This window comes from Lepus europaeus, chromosome 12 (assembly GCF_033115175.1).
Source record: "Lepus europaeus isolate LE1 chromosome 12, mLepTim1.pri, whole genome shotgun sequence".
Classification (NCBI taxonomy): domain Eukaryota; kingdom Metazoa; phylum Chordata; class Mammalia; order Lagomorpha; family Leporidae; genus Lepus; species Lepus europaeus.
The window spans coordinates 24,995,352-25,012,043 of NC_084838.1; the positions used below are offsets into that span (position 1 = coordinate 24,995,352).

Genomic DNA, 16,692 nt, shown 5'->3' on the forward strand with positions numbered 1-16,692 from the left:
CTGGTTCACTCTCCAAATGACCGCAATGGCCAGAGTTGAGCTGATCTGAAGCCAGGAGCCAGGAGCTTCCTCCAAGTCTCCCACGCAGGTGCAGGAGCCCAAGCACTTGGGCCATCTTCTACTGCTTTCCCAGAGCAAGAGGGAGACTGCACTGCTCGGTACCCGTGGCTCATGAAGGAGGTGTAGGATGCCAACCGCAGGTGTTGCCCTTCCACCCTGCTGGTTCTTAGATGAGCAGTTGGACAGTCGTGGTGCCGCAGAGCACAGTGCTCTTTATGGTTTGGGGAAGAACGCTGTATTTTGAGAGCTTAGGTGAGATATTAAACAGTCTTGGAAATAGTGTAAATGCAGTGTTTGGCTCTTTGTTTCTTCTTCACCCAGGGAGTTACAGTTTTATGCTCTTTTGCTGATTAGTTAGATGGGACTCTTGAATAGGCCAGAAAGAGCATTTCTGCAGTTCTAGGTCATGGGTTTTGTTCTCCTAGAAGTAGAGGTTTGTTCAATAGCATTTTAAACACACACGTGCCCCACTATCGCTATGACACCATACCCATCTAGAGATAACCTTGAGATGGAAAAGTCTTAGTTACTGTCTTCTGAGATCCTTCACTTGGTTTCCTTTCTTCTGAGTCCTTTTGGAGGCTTTCTTGGCCTGAAGGCAGAATTGAATAGTAGGTATGAATTTCAAGGTTACAGCTAAGCTTACTTGAAAACAGAAAGCAGTCACCAGGCTAACCACAACCTTAATCTTATTTCATGTGTCTTTGCCCTAAGGCAGAAATTTTCATTCGTAATTTAGAAGAGTTGAACAGTTATGCAAGTAGATTCAGACTTGTAAGTATCTTAGAAATTTGAAAAGATGTCAAAGGATGAATTAAGAATCCTGTTGGGTATTGGAAAATGCTTTGTAGAATAGCCAGATTTTGGTTATTGGTTGTTAAGATTTTCTGAGGCTTTCCAGAATTGAGTGCTACTTGAAATTTATATGGTCTGAGATAGTTTGTAACCAGCTTTGCCTATATATGTGTGAAAATATAAAGTTGGGTAAGACTGTAAAAAACTGAGGCATAATAAAAGATAGATGTCTATAGAAATGGTTCTCGCAGGAGTTGGGGGGTGATCTTTCTCCCCAGGCAGTTAGCCAAGTGTGGAAACATTTTGATTGTCACAACAGTAGTAGACAGAGACTAGGGATGTTGCTAAAAAAATTATAACCCACAAATGTAGCAATATTGATACTGAGAAATCCTGATAGATACCAGTACATATAAACATGAGTACGTATGTACAGATCTTCATTTTTGGACATTTTTTTCAGAACATAATAATGTTCAAAGAAGCAAAATTCGTGTCAGTTCTTAGACCTGCCAGCATGTTCTCAGCATGGTGGGTGATGTCACAAATGCACAAAGCCTCAGGAGCCAAGGCTGTGAAGCTCACCTGTTTCTCAAAGCAGTACCTGCCTAGAGGCCCAGGAGGCCCCGGGCACTGTTCTTAAGACAGTTGAGCATCCTTGAATATCTCTTCTGTAGCAGACCTGCATCCAGCTGCCAGTTAGCGTCATTCACTTCGCTTGTGTGCTGTGGGTCAGAAACATTACATGTGTACAAGGTCGTTTGGTTAAAAAAAAAATCCTACCCTCTTGTTCCTGTCCCTCATGTGTTTTTAGGTGATTGTACACAATGAAAACTTTCTGCCATTTTTGTTTCTGCAACTGCTCCCTGAAGTTTTGGAACTTTTACTTTATTTGATTTTAGCTCTCTTCCTAATGAAAAATTGAAACTGAATAGTTGACTGATAATTACCAATACTCAGTTACCGGTATGAAAATAAAATCAGTTTTATTTGGCTGTGATTAGCAAAAAAGTCTAAGAAGGAACAACATAGTATAGTTATATGGCTAGAAGCCAAATTGAAGGCATTAAAATTGTTTTGAAAAAATGCAAATGTTTTAAGGTCAAATACTTTTTTGTATTCCTAATTGGTGGTGGTGTTATAAAGAAGCAACATAACTTATCCCAAAGAATGGTAATAAACTGGGTTTTGTATCTGTATTATTTAAGTTAGATTTGGCTGTACATAACAAACCCAGGGACCAACAAATGTAAAACCCAACCTCAACAGAATTCAAAGGAACAGTGTCTGAAATGAGCTAGCAGTTGATTTCCCTCTTGGGTAAAAGAAGTCCAGAAATAATAAACTGTTCTATAGATGTCTGGGCCCAACTTGTCTCCATCCTGATGTGCAAGTCTTAGTGTTAGGCCTTTTTGTCTAACATGGTTGCTGTAGCTCATGTTCGTTGATAAACTCAGCTGTAAAGCTGACGAGGTGACACTTAGCCCAGCTCAGGCATGTAAATCGTGCAGCAGAGGCGAGCCAGCGGCTGCAGTCCTGAGGCAGGCACCTCATGGGCACAGAAGGCCACCTGCATCCAGCTGCCGGTTAGCGTCATTCACCTCGCTTGTGTGCTGTGGGTCAGAAACATGACATGTACAAGGTCGTTTGGTTAAAAAAAAAAATCCCATCCCCTTGTTCCTGCTCTCAGTCACATCCCTGAGAGCTCAGACTCTGCTCAGCCACCTTTCCTATATTGTAGTAAAACGTACCCAGCTAGCATTTAATCTTTGATTGCTTAGTGTTTTTTTCTCTTTAACGTCATCATATCTACTTTCCAGCTTGTAAGAAGGTGGAAGAGCTGAAGACTGTTCTTCTCCTTTAGGAACTGCCCAGAAGATGCACTTACGTCTCGTTGGTTGAAACCACTCCCAGGGTGTCTGTAGTTTTAAAGAGTCTGCAGAAATAGTCTTTTGGATGGGAGGCAATAGACCCAGCTAAAAACTGGGGTTCCTGTTAATAAAGAATGGGTGACAACCAGCAGACTGTGAAACAATACTCAGTGAAAATGCCAAGAAACAATAGATAGATAATCTTATTAAGATCTCAAAGACTTATAGAAAGGTATTGTTGGGTAGGAATATATTATTATTTACATGCTTTTCAAGTTGTTTTTTTTTCTTTGGTTTTATTTATTTTGTATCTCTGTGGTTTTGTGTTTTCCTCCCTCCTTTTCTAAAAGCAAAACTAATCCCTCTTTTCTTCTCTCAGGACTTTCCGTGATATTTCCGAAGAGCTGAAATCTTCAACAGACTGACATGGTTTGCACTGCAGTGATTCTCTAGGAAGTTGCACCCTGACAGTGAGTTCTGCTCGGCCCTGGCCTTCTCTGTCAGATGTGCCTCACAAGCAAGGGCGCTGGAAGCAGCAGAAGCCTCCCGGCCTTGCGCACAGAATGCCTGGACAAGAGAGAACTTGCTGTGGGCTGCTCTGCATTTTAAAGCACGGCTTGAGAGTTCAGAAATGTGGTTTGCTCTCCTCACTGTTGCTAAATGGCTTGAAAAGTTTCAGTTTATACACTGGTACTATGGCTTGAAGTTTTCCCACTTTGGTTATCTGTATGATTGTAATAGGTATTTATAAAGTGATTTTAAGAACTCTGAACTACCTGCTGTTAAAAATATATACAATGGAGTTTTCTCTCGCTTTAAGAAATCTATTCTTAAACTTTTCTATAACAGCCACTTTTCAATGAAGAGAATTTTCACTTTTCAGTTCCTCCCTTCTTGCACAATGTATCATCCTTTCTTTAGGGTGAGGTAGCTTACTGATGTTCCAGGTGTATGTTGTACCCACAGGAGACACAGAAAGACAGGGAAACTCTTCTTCCTTTCTCCTCCCTCCTTTCCCATTACACTATTGCCAAAATTTCAAAACTTGGATGACCACATTGAAGTAAAATTCTCATTAAGCTGCTATGAATGGTAACAATATGATAGAATTCATGCTGTCTTTAAGTGTTTTCTTTCCAAATGTTAAAAACTCTCAGGTGTAGCAGTACTTTGATTTGTTAATTGTATCTCATTATCATTATTTGGAACTCTGCCAAATAGTTACCTATTAGCAGTAGAATTTTATATTTATGCAGTATTTTTCCATCACTTAGCACAGTGCCTTGCACATACAACTCTAAATGAATGCTTATTGAATTGAATTGTAGCTTTGAAAATGTCTCAGATATAACAATAACCAGCACAGTGCTTTACATTTTATAAAGTCCTTTTGCACATATTATTTCACAAACACTTCACATCAGCTTTCATGTGGCTTTAAATTATTTTACAACAGTTTCACACTAAGGGGTAAGCTAAGCCTCAGAAAGTGACCAAAGCAAATTCATGAAGTTTAATAAGATTTAGATTTTTCTGACTCCACAGCCTGCAAACTTTGTTCTCCTATGTCTTATGCAGTTTTCCCAATGGCATGAGATAGAATTGGTTATGAATGAGCACTTGTCCTGCAGTAAATCACAGAGCTGGGATTAGAATCCAGCTCGGCTCTTAGTTCTGTGCCCTTTGTACTGTTGGAAACAATCATCAGGCCCTTCTGTTCTTAAGGAATTTTGGAGGAGCAGGGGTTCCTAAGTGTTGAAGACTTTGTGTTTTTTTTTTTTTTTTTTTGTAAACATTACAAATACAAATAATTGTTTTCTTAAATACCTTCTGACTAGGAAGTTAATAGTAATTAGCTTAATAATTAGGTTACATGTGTTCCTATACTAAAGAAAAAACTCCATTTTGCAAAGATCGTCATGGGGGTATTTTGACTGTTATGCAATAGAGCACATGCCGATCTCTTATTTTTACTATGACTCTTCCAGCATGTGTAATCTGTTCCTCCAGGTATTAGATTTGGCACCCAAGTGACCCATGCCCCTCTTAGCTCAGTTCCTCAGTCACTGATTCATTCACTGAAACACTTCTTGGGAGTTTGTAAACTCCAGAGACAGTGCAGGGCACTTAGAAGAGAACTCAGAAGGCCTTTCTCACCTTAAGTCTTAGCTGGATCATGTGTAATTCTGTATTAAAAATACTTGCGTTGGGTAAAAAAAAAAAAAAATCAAGGTCCTGTTTGTTAATTATATACTGGTACCTTTATAGCTGTAATTAGCACATGTTTATAAGAGTTAAGTATTATGCTCACAATGAATTAGTGGGCACATACAAATTATGTTCCTCCAAAGTGTGTTTAGCTATGTAAACTGAGACTGCAAGAATCCCAGCTTGAGCTAATGTGTGGCTGTTGCTGGGATAATTATTAGTAAGAGTACTAGGTTCTTGGAGGGGAACTCTGAGCGCCGAGAGAATAGAGTAGAGCTGCCAAAATTACCAGCAGTAATGTGACATCACCCTGAACTCTCAGGAGCAGAGCTGCCCCAGGGTGCTACCTAGTCCTCTTCCGGAAGCATGAACTCTCCCTTGGGACAGCAACAGCGTGAGGACTAGGAAGGCCCACCAGCTCGAGGGATCCTCCCGGGGGCCCTCAGAACCAGAGAGAAGCAGCCCAGGACACCCCTTCAAACTTGGTGAGGAGATTTTACAGAATTTCCACAGGGCAGACAGACCAGCTGGTAGGAAAAGCTGAGAGACTAAAGCTCAAGATAACCTCCCCTGAGTCTCAGTCAGAACTCAGCTCTGAAAGAGTCCCTAAGAACAGACAAAAGCACTGATTAGCTGCAGTAGAAAATGAGTACAGATCGCTTTTCCCAATATCTTGCACTTTGTGGATTTCCTTTAGATTAGTTTCAAGTTCACATTTACCGTTTGGTTGTAAACTGAGAGGGTTGGGGGTAGGAGACGCAAGGTCTCCACTAGGCATGCATGGGATTTTTCAACGTAAACTCCATGTCATGTGAGTCCTGTATGAGTTCCAGAATTCCTGTCACACACTGTGTTCCTGGAAGTGATCTCTGGGGCTGCCTCAGATGCCAGCCTTATTGTGAAAGCCGTGAGGCTTGCTAATGCCCTCTCCCCTGAAAGGCGGTGAGCTGGTGGAGTTTTCCCTTGGCTTCTGAGACCTGTGTGGGTTGACCCTTGGCAGTGGGAGGATACCTAAGACATGCTACATGGAGATCCTGTATTTAAGCAACTGTGCAGCCTTTGGAAATAGCAGCTATTCCAGCTGAAGGCCTGTTAAACAGCTGGTCCATGAGGTCTTCTGGCTAGCCCATTGTGACCTCCAGGACTTCCAAGTACCTCTAGTTGTTTTAATGCTTCAGGAATTTGTCAAGAAATACTCAGAAATCCAGGCCTCGGGTATTAGATTAGAGCAGAGTAGCTTATGTGTGTTATCCAGAGTTTATAGGGAAAAACCCCTTAGGATTGTCCATATCCTGGTCCTGATCTTGCAGGCTCTTCTGGAGGGTCTCCCAGATACCCCTGCGAGAGTATTAACGCAATAGGACTCTGAGGGCACATTCCACAGTGGAAGTAACCTCTGGCAGCATACTCCCAAATGCGAATTTCAGCAAAGAACAAATACTTTATCAGTTTCTCATCTTTACACATTGTACTATCAAAATAGATTTCATTTTATTAACTTATTAATGAGAACCTGTAGAAGATAGAGTGTCTGAAGCCACTGAGCAGTTATTTTTTGATAGTTTAGAAATAACAAACTTCTAAATCAAGATGTTCCTTCTGTCTACTGGGGTCACAGAACTTCTGTACCAGACTGGGCTGCTTTATAATTAAGAGAGCCTATCATTTTCTAGAGAAGGAAACAAATTCGTAGGTTCTAGTGGCTTGTCTGACACACAGCCAGTTAGTAACAGAATTCAGAGTAGAGTGCAGGTCTTTCCTCTCTTGGCTGGCTGTTCCACTTCTCTTTACTTTTCCTCACAATCGAGCAGCTTTTGGCAAAATGTGTTTCTTACAGCAGTAGTTCTAAGAAATGTTCATAGATGTAAGAGGAAATAGTGTGTGTGGGGGCGGGCAGGGATTTCATGGTAAAATTGCAGAATGCTGGGTTTGTTTCTGTAGCACTTCTAGGAGTTTCTGACTTGCTGTTATACCTGGAGAATTTTTAAGAGGGGACAAAGACTTTGTTGATTTAGATGGGTGCCCCTCCTCCTCCTTTTCTCAGAGCATCTCAAAATGCTACAGGTCCTCTGGGAAACCTGGCTGTTCATCAGGTTTACAGCTCTCTTAGAAGACATCCCTACAGAGTTTCGTAAGATACTAGGAAGTATGTTTCCTGTTCAGAACTACACTTTAAAAAGTAGAGAGATTGTTTTCCAGCTCTGGTGTGTAAAGTCAGTAGTTGTGTTTAGTTTTGCAAGTTTCTCAAGGAAGCTTGGTGTGCAGATACAGTGGTGATACATTGACACCACATTTTGGTAATGCTTTTGTATGGCACTTTATACTTTTCAGACTTTTTTTGGCGACAACCCTGTGTGATAGGCAGTATTATTCTCATCGTACAGATGAGGCACTGGAGGCTCTGAAAGTGTATTTTTGTGATTTTTTTTTTCCTCCCAAATTTATACAACAAAATGATGGGGCCAGAATTTGCAGAACTTCTGACTCCAGGTCCAAAGTTCTTTGCTCCTCACTTGGCTTCTTATTATCTAACTGTGTTTTTCAAAGGCATGGAAGCAAATCTTAGAGGAACATCATCTTGGCTTATTACCAAACATCATTTTTTTTTTTCAGTAGTCCAGTGACCCAGAAAGTGTAACTCTTGTTGTAACTGTCCCAAAGAAAACTCTTCTTTGTCCTTTGCAGTGGCACTTGATTAGGTGATTGGCATGTATTCCAAATACTTTGATTTTAAACCAAAATTGGATATGCCCTTGTAATTGCTTATGTACCTCTTTGAAAATCTATCGACTCTATATACTCAGGCAAAGAAGACATGGTTTAAAAATGAAAAAGAATATTCCAATACAACCATAAATATTCCTACACAGAATACTGTTTCTTAGCTTTAACTTGCTTTGACAACCTACTAATATAACTTCTTTGTAAATGTAAAGTATTTATATTTTGAAATAAAATTACTGGTGTCGAATCAGGTGGTAAACAGTCTCTTATCTGTTGAGAAACGTGATCTACAGCCAAACTTTGATGAATACATTCATCTGTCCCTTACCTTTTCCTCTTGATGCCTGCACTGAGTTTTTATGGAATATATTCCACTTCTGTAAGCCCTGGTGTGTCTGGGGAGTGAATGCTGAGTATCGTAAAGAGGCCAGCAGGTCCATGGCTGAAGCTGAAGCCCTCAGTGCACGGGCAGCAGGAGGCTTGGGGGTAAGGATGTGCTCAGGTGGGTGACTGAGGACTAAGAATTGGAGGAAAGTTGAATTAAGGATAAACAAGCCTCATTGTGGCTATCTTCACGACCAAAGCTACCCATGCAGCTCTGGGGGGTGAAGCTGAGCTGCCAAATGGAAGCACCACAAAGCACGTTTCGCCAGTTTCAAAGAGCTTAGTGACACCTCAATCACTTTGAAAGTCACCAGCTCAATCAATTTGAAAGTAACCACAGAAACATGATCCTGCCAAGGTGTTAGGGTACCAGCCACTCTCAGCCTGCTGTCTGCTCTGCTGGGTTCTCATTGGCAGATACAGAACTTCACGAACCATTTCTCCAGGTTTCTGCCCCCTGCATAAGTCTGGGACTCCTTCACAGGGCACATGCTTCTGACACCTTCCTTTTCACGTGGCTCCTGGGAACCTGTGTAAGCTCAGGGTTGTGCTTGGAGAACACAGATTCCTAGTCTCGCCGGTGAGTTCAGTCAGAAATAGACTCTCGGGGACCGGTGCCATGGTACAGTAGATTAATTCTCCGCCTGCGGCACCAGCATCCCATGTAGGCACCGGTTCTAGTCCCGGCTGCTCCTTTCTAATGCAGCTCTCTGCTATGGCCTGGGGAAGCAGTAGAAATGGCCCAAGTCCTTGGGCCACTGCACCTGCATGGGAGACTGGGAGAAAGCTCCTGGCTCCTGGCTTCAGATTGGTGCAGCTCCAGCTGTTGCGGCCACCTGGAGAGTGAACCAACAGAAGGAAGACCTTTATCTCTGTCTCTCCCTCTCAAAGTCTAACTCTACCTCTCAAATAAATAGAATCTTTAAAAAAAAAAAAAAAAGCAGTCCTTAAAAAAAAAAAAACGACACTCATGATGTTTCCATTCAATGAACAGTTAAGAAACTGCCTCCGTGAAAAGTAGGTTCATAAAGTAGTATTGTTGAACAGTAGTTTTATTTTAAATTCACTGTTTAATTTAAATTCCCTTTTGAAGAGTTAAGTCTAAGCGGCAGCCTGAAAGATACACTGTCTTCTTGAGTACCTGGACATTCCTTAAGTGAGTGCATTATCAAATGTTTCATTTTCAACCCAGCTCAAAGTGTGTTGTGAGAAACGTGCTTAGAAAATGAGCTGGGGGTAAGGGAGAATGGAACTTCTGGAGAAGCCCCAGAAAAATCGTCCAAATTCCCACCCGGGACCCAGCAGACCTGACTGCTATGCGGGTTTCAACCGCAGTGCAGCTTCCAGAACACTGTGGGAATTCAGATTAATTTAGGAAGAGTCACCTTTCCAGACCAAGAGGTAACTTTACAGGGATGGCTGTTCTTGTCCAGGTGAGAGGCCCGTAGCCGTGGGGAACGCCAAGTGTCATCTTTTCTCTCCCCACCCTGGCGACAGGTGCTCTGAGCCTCCCCTAGGGTAGAGAGAGGGGCCGCGGGGCCTGCGGTGGAGCCATAAGGCGAACAGACCCGGGCTCCGGAGAGCGACCCTAGAAGGCAGCACTCAGGGGCGTGGCGGGGCCGGGTAGGCGGGGTGGGCGGGCCCTGGTGGGCGGGGCCTCGGGTGGAGGGTAGACGGGACAGGGCCGAATGTGGGCGGGACCTTCTTGGGCGTGGTGGGCGGGCCTGAGGCAGGGGCGGGGCTTCAGGGCGGGGCCTCGGGTGGCGCGGGTGCGCTGCGGCTGACTGCGCGCTGGCGGCCAGAGGGCCAGCGGTGGCGCGGAGTCCGGGTTGCGCGTCGCGCCGAGGACCATGGCCGCCTCTCCTGGGTCCGCCGGCCTTGGCGGCGCCGGAGCTGTCCACGGCTCTAGCCCGTCGGGCTTTGCCTTCGACTCGGGACTGGAGATCAAAACGCGCTCGGTGGAGCAGACGCTGCTCCCGTTGGTTTCTCAGGTGAGTGGCGCGCGCCCGTGCGGCTCCTGGTCTCCCTCCCGCCGCGGCCCGCTATGGCGGCGGCTGCTCCCACGACCCGGCCCCCCGGCATCCCGCGTCCGCGCTGCGGCGTGGGTGTCGGTCCCTGGGACCAGGGGGCGGACCTCGCCGAGGCGCAGGGGGAGTGGGCCCTCCGAGACTCGGCGGCGTGACCGAGCGCGCGGAGAGCGGGGGCTGTGGGGTGGCGGGGAGAGCCCAGCAGGTGCGCTGCCCGCCCTGGGCCCCGGCGCCCATCTGCGCCGGCCGAGGACGCTGCTTCGCGGGGCGAGCGGCACAGTCCAGCCCCAGGGACCCCAGCGTCCTCCTAGTGGCCGCTCCCCAGCCCACTGTCGTCGCCCGTTCGCATCCCCAGTTGGAGCCCGGCGGGCCGGCCAGCAGCCAGGACACTGCCGCCGGCCTCTCAAGTGCCGCGCGCTCTCCCGAGGCCTTTGTCCCTCTCCCCGCCTTATGCTGGCTCCTGCAGCTCCGATTCACCGGCCCAGGCCCCTGCCCCTTAACCTGCCTGCCCACGTGTGTCTGTTTTTGTCCGGCCATGAAGAAGTGAGTCCAGATAGCTTTTCCCAACGACCCATCCGAGGCTCTGTGAATTATTGCACTTACCTGTAGTAACTCCAGACCGGGAACCAGCTCACTGGCGAGCTTCGTTTTGGAAAGTTTTTGTTACTTCGTGCTGGGTTGTTCGCAGCCCGAGGGCTGGGATTCCTCACCTGGATGCAGGAGGTGCCTGCCAAGCACTGTGGGGAGGTAAGAATGCAGCGCCTTCAGCAGGCGCTGGCCTTGCGTGACTCACACCTTGTAACTCTTGGTTGACTCACACTAGGATTATCAAGATTGTAGAGCCAAGAGGAATCTTGAATGAGCTGACTCTAAATTAAAAGATTCTTTGATGTGGCATCCTTGACACCTGGCCACCAATACACTGCTTCGACATGCTCAGTGATGGGGAGCCTAGAACTGTTCCACAGAAGAGCCCAGCTCGGCAGATGATCGATCGATCGATCTGTCCATCCATCCTGCAAATATATATCTATAGCTATACATATGTAGATAGGTTTATATTTAAATAGCAGTCACACAGGTCCTTTGATTCCTGTTATGCAGATTAAATAAGCATTTTCTTCACCTACTTAGCATGGCTAACAGAGCAGTGTTGAGTGCCCCTACCCCCTGCCCATGTTTCTGAGAGAGACACCCCTCCCCAGCAGTGGGGAGGAGTGTTGTGGTCCCTAAATGTTGTCTCCTCTGCCCCTCCTCTCCCAAGAACCACCAGCAGAACAACCACCATCCAACACAGAGCTGCTGGAACAGTTTTAAGAGACAGGGAAGACATCAATAGAGTTCAGGTGTACAGTATTTAACTTGCTTATTTAATAGTCCATTTGCTAGACCATGTTCTGAGCACTTTGTAAATATTAACTCTTTAACACTCAGTAACCCTGTAATGTTACTATGAAGGGTCTTCAGAAATTTCATGGAAAATGGATTCTGAAGAAAACTGATTTCAAAAATGTTTTACACCAAAAGACTCATCTGAAAAAAATTGAGAGGCAGAGAGATGAGAGAGAAATGTGTGTGAGACAGAGACCAACTGACAGACTAAGAGACCTCCCATCCACAGATTTGCTTCCCAAATACCTACAAAGGCCATGGCTGGACTGGGGCTACAGATAGGGCTCCCACAGGGATGACCTGAACCCAATTACATGGGCCATTACTGCTGCCTCCTTGGGTCTGCAGTACCAAGAAACTAGAGCCAGGAGCCTGGGCCAGGAATTGAATTCAGGAAATGTGATATGGAACGTAGGTGTCTTTTTTTTTTTTTTTTTAAGATTTTATTTATTTACTTGAAAGAATTACAGAGAGGCTGGGGGTGGGGGGGAGAGAGAGGTCTTCCACCACTGGTTCACTCCCCAAATGGCTGCAACAGCTGGAGCTGAGCCGATCCAGAGCTGGGAACTTCTTTCTTGTCTCCCACATGGGTACAGGGGCCCAAGCACTTGGGCCATCTTCTACTGCTTTCCCAAGCTATAGCAGAGAGTTAGATTGGAAATGGAGCAGCCAGGACTCGAACCAGAGCCCATATGGGATGCTGGTGCTGCAGGTAGTGGCTTTACCCCCTATGCCACAGCACTACCCCAAAATGTAGGTATCTTAACTGGCATCTGAAATGCCAGACCAAATGCCTACTCCAACCTATCTTTTCTTTTTTCTACAATTTTTTGAAGTACCATCATATGTTTATTCTCTATGATATGGATGATGGCTAAATATCTTTTTAAAGTGGTATTTGAACCCAGGCAGTCTGGTCCCAGAGCCCATTCTCTGAGTTACACTGTACTTGTATATGCTATGTCTCCTCTAGAGGTTAAAAACAGTTATGAGGTCATCTAGTAGTAGGTACAGAGAGGAGTTTGCACAGTGGAAAAACATGCTGAAAAGTTGCAGTCTGGAGAATGGTAACTTTTTATGCTTTCACTGCTAAAAATGTATCAGTCCTGAAGCTCTGCATTATGTAATTCTGGGGCAAAAGAGGGTGGGGAGAGTAGGAAACTGCAGGAGGAAAAGTGTAAGTCCTTGCTGTAAGTTTACTAGAGGTCAGTGCCAAAGGGGGGAAATAGCCACCCCCTTAAACTCTTGTTCAGGGGCACAGCGAAGGTTCTGTGTCTCATATCGTATGTATCCATGGCTGTATCTCTAACACAATACCATAACTGATATTCCTGATGATTGACTGTACTTAACAAGAAAAAGAAATTTTGCCTGCAATCAAGAAGCATATAAAATATAGTCAGAATATTCTGTTACCAAAGCAGGGACATGTGGCATATAATCTGTTAGGACTTTAAAACTGCAGCTCTGGAAAGCCCATGTGTTCAGAAGTCTCATTTTCTAAGGCTGCTACATCATTTACAACTGCTCCTCTTTCACCATTTCATCAGTAGGGTTGCCTAAGGATTTTAAGCAAGGATTTTATGCTCATGAGTCGTTGTCTTTTAAGGGGCTTATATTCTAGTTGGTAGACAGGATGTGTACAGAGTAGCTCATGCCAAGTATCGAATGAATATCATCAATAATAGTGCTCTGAGATCTCACGGAAGCCATGGATGAGTCAGGAATGATGCCACAGGGAAGGCAGGGTCCTTCTCCTCCTCCTCCTCCTTCTCCTCCTCCCCTCCTCTCCTGTCCTCCTCCTCCCCCCTTTTCCCCCTCTCTCTCCCCTCCCCCTCCCCCTACTCCTCCTTTTAAGATTTATTTATTTATTTATTTGAAAGTCTCCATATGACTGCAATGGCCAGTGCTGGGCCAGGCTGAAGCCAAGAGCTTCATCTAGGTCTCTCACATGGGTAGCAGGGGCCCAAACACTTGGGCCGTCTTCTCTTCCTTTCTCAGGCCATTAGCAAGGAGCTGTATCAGAAGCAGAGTATCCAGGACTCCAAGAATATCTACAGAAAACTATCAGTTAACACCATTGCAACAGACAAGTTTAAATATTTCTCATAAACTCAGAAGCAAGAGCAGGATGCCTGCCTTTACAGCTTCTGTTTAACATTGTACTAGAAATCCTAGCCAGAGCAATAAGACAAGGAGAAGAAATAAAAGGTGTAAAGATAGATGAAAAATTAGAAGTCTCATTGTGATATAATTATCTGTATAGAAATCTCAAAAGTTCAAGACTATAGGTTATTAAAGTCAATTGCATTTTCTACAGTAATAACAAACAAGTCATTCTAAAAATAAAAAAAAATTAACAATATCAGCAAATACGAAGTTCTATAGAAGGAGATGCCAAACTTCATGGAGAAAATTAGAATATTTTATCAAAAGTCAATATAGGGGCCAGCACTGTGGCGTAGCGGGTTAAAGCCCCAGCCTGCAGTGCTGGCATCCTATATGGGCACCAGTTTGAGTCCTGGCTACTCCACTTCCAATTCAGCTCCCTGCTAATGTGCCTTGGAAAACAGTGGAGGATGGCTCAGGTCTTTGGGCCCCTGCACCCATGTGGGCAACCTGAAGATCCTGGCTCTTGACTTCAGATTGGCTCATCTCTGGCCATTGTGGTCATTTGGGGAGTGAACCAGCATATGGAAGACCTCTCTCTCTCTCTCTCTATATATATATATATATATATATATATACCTCTCTCCCTAACTCTGTCAAATAAATAAATCAGTAAGTCAGTATAGATCTAAATGGAAGGGAGTACTATGTTTATATATATATAGTATATATATATATATATAGTTTTATATATATATAGTATATATATAGTTTATATATATAGTATATATATATAGCACATATATATATATATGCTATATATATATATACCTCTCTCCCTAACTCTGTCAAATAAATAAATCAGTAAGTCAGTGTAGATCTAAATGGAAGGAAGTACTATGTTTATAGCTAGGTCAACATGATATTGTAGACATTAATGTTCTCTATTGATCTATAAATATAATTCCAATGAAAATTTCAATAGGATTTTTTGGTAGGATTTGATAAAAGTAATTCTAAAGTTTATATGAAAGAAGAAAGGAGCAAAAATAGAGGAGAAGCAAGGTAGACCTTTCTACCAGATTTCAAGACTTATTATGAAGCTGTAATAATTAAGACAATGTTGGTGTGAGAATAGAGATGAAAAAATATAGAGTTAAACAGGGTAGAATACCCTGGAACAGATCCACACACACATGACCTACACGCTAACTCAATGAATGAAAATTGGCATTGCTGGCCAGTGGAGAATGGAAGAACTTTTTACTGTTTTTTTTTTAACTTTTATTTAATAAGTATAAATTTCCAAAGTACAACTTTTGCATTATAGAGGCTTTTTCCCCCATAACCTCCCTCCAACCCGCAACCATCCCATCTCCCACTCCCTCTCCCATCCCATTCATATCAAGATTCATTTTCAATTTTCTTTATATACAGAAGATCAATTTAGTATATACTAAGTAAAGATTTCAACAGTTTGCACCCACACAGAAACACAAAGTATAAAGTGCTGTTTGAGTACTATACTGTTAATTCACATAGTGCAACACATTAAGGACAGAGATCCTACATGGGAAGTAAATGCACAGTGATTCCCGTTGTTGATTTAACAATTGCCACTCTTATTTATGGCGTCAGTAATCACCCGAGGCTCTTGTCATGAGCTGCCAAGTCTATGGAAGCCTCTTGAGTTCACCAACTCCGATCTTATTTAGACAATGCCATAGTCAAAGTAGAAGTTCTCTCCTCCCTTCAGAGAAAGGCACCTCCTTCTTTGATGGCTCGTTCTTTCTGCTGGGATCTCACTCACAGAGATCTTTCATACAAATTTTTTTTTTTTTTGCCAGAGTGTCTTGGCTTTTGATGCCTGAAATACTCTCATGGGCTCTTCAGCCAGATCCGAATGCCTTAAGGGCTGATTCTGAGGCCAGAGTGCTATTTAGGACATCTGCCATTCTATGAGTCTGCTGTGTATCCCGCTTCCCATGTTGGATCATTCTCTCCTTTTTAATTCTATCAGTTAGTATTAGCAGACACTAGTCTTGTTTATGTGATCCCTTTGACTCTTAATCCTATCATTATGATCAATTATGAACTGAAACTGATCACTTTGATTAGTGAGATGGCATTGGTACATGCCACCTTGATGGGATTGAATTGGAATACCCTGGCACGTTTCTAACTCTACCATTAGGGGTAAGTCTGATTGAGCATGTGCTGAACTGTACATCTCCTTCCTCTCCTATTCCCACTCTTATATTTAACAGGGATCACTTTTCAGTTAAATTTAAACACCTAAGAATATTGTGTGTTAATTAAAGAGTTCAACCAACAGTATTAAGTAGAACAAAAAAAAAAAATACTAAAAGGAATAAAGTAGTAAGTTCTTCCTCGACAGTCAGGACTTTCTCATAGTGTCCATTTCACTTCAACAGGTTTCCTTTTAGGTGCACAGTTAGTTGTCTATTTTTTTTTTAAAGATTTATTTATTTATTTGAAAGAGTTACAGAGAAGGAGAGACATAGGCAGAGAGGTATTTCACCCACTGATTCACTCCCCAAATGCCACAACGGCCAGGGTTGGGAGCTTCATTCAGTTCTCCCACATAGTTGCAGGTGTCCAAGGACTTGAGCTATCTTCCGCTGCTTTCCCAGGCTCATTAGCAGGAAGCTGGATTGGAAGTGGAGCAGACGGGACTCAAATTGGCACTTGTATAGGATGCCAGCATTGTAGGCAGAAGCTTTGCCCTCCATGCCATGCCACATTCCAGTCCCAGGAAAGGATTTCTTTTTTTTTTTTAATTTGGACAGGCAGAGTGGATAGTGAGAGAGAGAGACAGAGAGAAAGGTCTTCCTTTTTGCCGTTGGTTCACCCTCCAATGGCCGCTGCGGCCAGCGCATCATGCTGATCCGAAGGCAGGAGCCAGGTGTTTCTCCTGGTCTCCCATGCGGGTGCAGGGCCCAAGGATTTGGGCCATCCTCCACTGCCTTCCCGGGCCATAGCAGAGAGCTGGCCTGGAAGAGGGGCAACCAGGATAGAATCCGGCACCCCAGCCGGGACTAGAACCCGGTGTGCCGGCGCTGCAAGGCGGAGGATTAGCCTGTTAAGCCACGGCGCCGGCC

At 44.0% G+C, this 16,692-nt stretch overlaps 2 protein-coding genes across 3 annotated transcripts in view; both read left to right on the plus strand.

The window, feature by feature from the left end:
• Positions 1 to 7,905, plus strand: part of TMEM245 (transmembrane protein 245) — a 101,026-nt gene extending 93,121 nt beyond the window's left edge. The window contains exon 17 of the mRNA XM_062207792.1: positions 3,106 to 7,905. Within this exon, the coding sequence (XP_062063776.1) occupies positions 3,106 to 3,151 (46 nt within the window). The 3' untranslated portion in view covers positions 3,152 to 7,905. The remainder of the gene's footprint in view (positions 1 to 3,105) is intronic.
• Positions 7,906 to 9,847: 1,942 nt separating this feature from the next.
• CTNNAL1 (catenin alpha like 1) overlaps positions 9,848 to 16,692 on the plus strand; it is a 72,944-nt gene continuing 66,099 nt past the window's right edge. For both annotated transcript variants that reach the window (XM_062207794.1, XM_062207795.1), the window contains exon 1: positions 9,848 to 10,033. In XM_062207794.1, the coding sequence (XP_062063778.1) occupies positions 9,893 to 10,033 (141 nt within the window). In that variant the 5' untranslated portion in view covers positions 9,848 to 9,892. The remainder of the gene's footprint in view (positions 10,034 to 16,692) is intronic.